At 54.1% G+C, this 3,346-nt stretch overlaps 2 protein-coding genes across 2 annotated transcripts in view; one reads left to right on the forward strand and one right to left on the reverse strand.

Annotated features, from left to right (window-relative positions):
* Positions 1-3,346, reverse strand: part of LOC102258513 (nuclear RNA export factor 2) — a 47,959-nt gene that overhangs the window by 26,547 nt on the left and 18,066 nt on the right. The window lies entirely within an intron of this gene.
* On the forward strand, positions 1,496-3,325 carry LOC102263491 (serine/threonine-protein phosphatase 6 regulatory ankyrin repeat subunit C). The gene is made up of 6 exons (XM_005884890.2): positions 1,496-2,043; positions 2,229-2,316; positions 2,423-2,506; positions 2,588-2,733; positions 2,942-3,024; positions 3,239-3,325. The coding sequence occupies exons 1-6, from the start codon at positions 2,022-2,024 to the stop codon at positions 3,323-3,325; spliced, it is 510 nt and encodes a 169-aa protein (XP_005884952.1). The 5' UTR covers positions 1,496-2,021.

Consider the following 3,346-nt stretch of genomic DNA (forward strand, 5'->3'; position numbering starts at 1 on the left):
CAGCAGGGGGGCCAGTTGGGGGCAAGCAGGCCATCAGTGGGGGTCAGTTGGAGGTGATCAGGACAGCAGGGGGGCAGTTTGGAGTGAGCAGGCCAGCAGGGGGGTAGTTGGGGTGATCAGGCTGGCAGGGGGGCATTTGGGGGCAAGCAGGCTGGCAGGCAGAGTGGTTAGGGGCAATCAGACAGACAGGCAGGCAGGTGAGCTGTTGGGAGCCAGCAGTCCTGGATTGTGGGAGGGATGTCCAACTGCCGGTTTAGGCCCAATCCCTGTAAACTGGCAGTAGGACATCCTTCAAGGGGTCCCAGATTGGAGAGGGAGGGTGCAGGGCTGAGGAACATCCCCTCCCCCATGCATGAATTTCATGTACCAGGCCACTAATGGTATATATGCAACTTCACTTTTTATAATACTAATGACAACCACACCCAGAAATTCCCAAAACAAGACATATAGCTTTAAAAAACGAGAGGAAACAGAGGAAAGATGTATAGAATACCACCAAACAAAAACAACAGATAGGAGAGATTAAAAATGGTGGCAGAGTAGGTGGATGCTGCACGGACATGCTCCCAGACACAAGCTGGAATTACAACTGAAATATGGAAAGGCTTCCTGAATAATCAACAGAAAACTCACAGGAGAGAACCCTGATACCCAAGGACCAAAGGAGGAGACCACATAGAGACTGGTAGGAGCGGGGGAGGCATGAAAGGGCTGGCTGGGTGCCCACAGATGGCAACTGAAGTCCCAGAGAGATATCTCAGCTGTGTGCGGGGGGGTGCCACTGAGAACTCTGGGATCTAATCCCCAAGCTGGGCTCCCCAACAGAAAGCACCAAACTGAGGAGGGTACCCACATAACATCTAGCTGTGAAAAGCAGTGGGGTGTCTCCAGGGAGTGGCAGCTGAAAGTTTGGAACCCTCTTGAAGGGCCAACACACAAAAATTCCCTGTGGAGCCACCCACCTTTTGCTCTGACAGAGGGAGGGTGAAGTGGACTGGAGCTGTGAGAGCAGAACCCAGGACTTGGGACTCGGAGGTAGAGCTCAGAAGGCGGGCACCCCAAGTTTCTGGGTATGAGTCATTCCCTCACACAGCAGAGGACATCTTTCTCACATAGACATTTGTCTTGCCTGGGGGGAAGACAGTCAACACACCCTATTGGAAAACACCGTGCCCTGAGGCCACTTAAGAGATTAAAAGTAACAATTAGCCTCCAGGCAGAAGAAACTGCCCCAACGTGTTGAAAAAACTCTCACTGAACCTGAGGACAATTGCCTGCGGGCAATTCAATTCAGAATCCTATTAGTCTATAGACCAGTGGTTCTCAACCTTGGCTGCACATTAGAATCACCTGGGAATCTTTTTAAAATCCTGATTTCTGGGCCTCATCTTCTGGAAATTCTGGGGGGTTTTTTGTTATGGGGTGGGGCCATAACATTAGTAACAAAGAAACAGAATTTCCGGAGGATGAGGCCCAGAAATCAGGATTTTAAAAAGATTCCCAGGTGATTCTAATGTGCAGCCAAGGTTGAGAACCACTGGCTTAGAGAGTAAAGGAAGCAGCTGCTGGTGACTAACACTTGGAGTCACTGTTGTAAAGGCTAGGATTGGATGGGGTGGTAAACACACAAGACATACAGATGATGTGTTTGTAGAATTGTATACCTGAAACCTGTATTATTTTATTAACCAATGTCACCCCAATTAAAAAAAAAAAAAAGACTAGGATGGGAGCTCTGGAGGTGGCTCTCACTCCTGGGCCAGCCCCAGTGACTGGTCATTGGAAAGGGAGTGGCTCCTCAACTGCACTCCCCACCCCAGGCAGTGACTGGCTGTGAGGACTGCCTGGCTGCCCTGCTGGACCACGACGCGTTTGTGCTGTGCCGAGACTTCAAGGGCCGCACGCCCATCCACCTGGCCTCTGCCTGTGGCCACACTGCGGTCCTGCGGACCCTGCTGCAGGCTGCCCTTTCCACAGACCCCCTGGATGCCGGCGTGGATTACAGCGGATACTCGCCCATGCACTGGGCCTCCTACACTGGTATGGGCCTGGGGGCTTTGCAGGCTCAGGAGTGTGTACAGAGACGCAGGACAAGGGGGTTGAGGGAGGGACCTGGGTTGATCTGGTTCTGGAGGTAGAATGGAGTGTCAGGAGATGGGAGAGGACAGATGTGGGAACCCTGGTGTTATCTCTGTCCATCACTCCTCTTCCTTCCTCATGCCTAGGACATGAAGATTGTCTGGAGTTGTTACTTGAACACAGCCCATTTCAATACCTGGAAGGAAACCCCTTCACTCCTTTGCACTGTGCAGTGTAAGTCCCTTCCTCTGCCTCAGCTCTTCTCAAGGGTCCCTGACCTGGGCTTTGCACAGGAGTTTGCTTCTCTTGCCCCTCCTGCTAAGCCTTCCTCTTCCCCCAGAATTAATAACCAGGACAGCACCACAGAGATGCTGCTGGGAGCTCTGGGTGCCAAGATTGTGAACAGCCGAGATGCCAAAGGACGGTGAGTGAGTGGCGAAAGGCATGGGGAGAAGCCCCTCTGACCTCCTTTCCTGTCTCACTGTGCCCGGACCCCCACCCGCAGGACCCCTCTTCACGCCGCTGCCTTCGCGGACAACGTCTCTGGGCTCCGGATGCTGCTGCAACATGAGGCTGAGGTGGATGCCACTGACCACACGGGCCGCACCGCGCTCATGACGGCGGCTGAGAACGGGCAGACTGCTGCTGTGGGTGTGTTTCCAGGAGGGAGGCGCTCCCCTGGGGTTTCTGCAAGATGGGTCAGCCCTGCCTGTGGGGTTCAGGAAGCAGGAGGCATGTCTTGGGTGTTTCACCCTCTGCAGATGTGATGCACAATATATGCAGATAGGAGGGTGGAGAGCCGGGATGGCTGCTGCTCTGGGGGAGGCGTCAGTCCCGCTCGGTCCCCTTTCTCTTGTAGAATTTCTGCTGTATCGAGGGAAGGCAGACCTAACTGTGCTGGATGAGAACAAGAACACTGCCCTCCACTTGGCTTGTAGCAAGGTACTGCCTGGAGGGTGGTGGTGAGGCTGCATAGGGCAGGGCATGTGAAGGGGCTGGGTGGCTTGATGGGGCAGAGGACCGGCGTGGAAGTCAGGATCAGCTAGCCTGTCAGACGGTGGGGTAGCTCTTTGTCCCACTGCCACACTCCCCTTCTCCTCCTCTGTGGCCTGTCATGCTTCCACTTCACAGTCTGCACTCTGTTCCTCTCCCTCAGGGCCATGAGAAATGTGCCCTCATGATCCTGGCAGAAACCCAAGACCTTGGCCTTATCAATGCTACCAACAGTGCGCTGCAGATGTGAGTGCTGGGGAAGGGGCTCCTG

This window comes from Myotis brandtii, unplaced genomic scaffold (assembly GCF_000412655.1).
Source record: "Myotis brandtii unplaced genomic scaffold, ASM41265v1 scaffold87, whole genome shotgun sequence".
In the NCBI taxonomy this organism is placed as follows: Eukaryota; Metazoa; Chordata; class Mammalia; order Chiroptera; family Vespertilionidae; genus Myotis; species Myotis brandtii.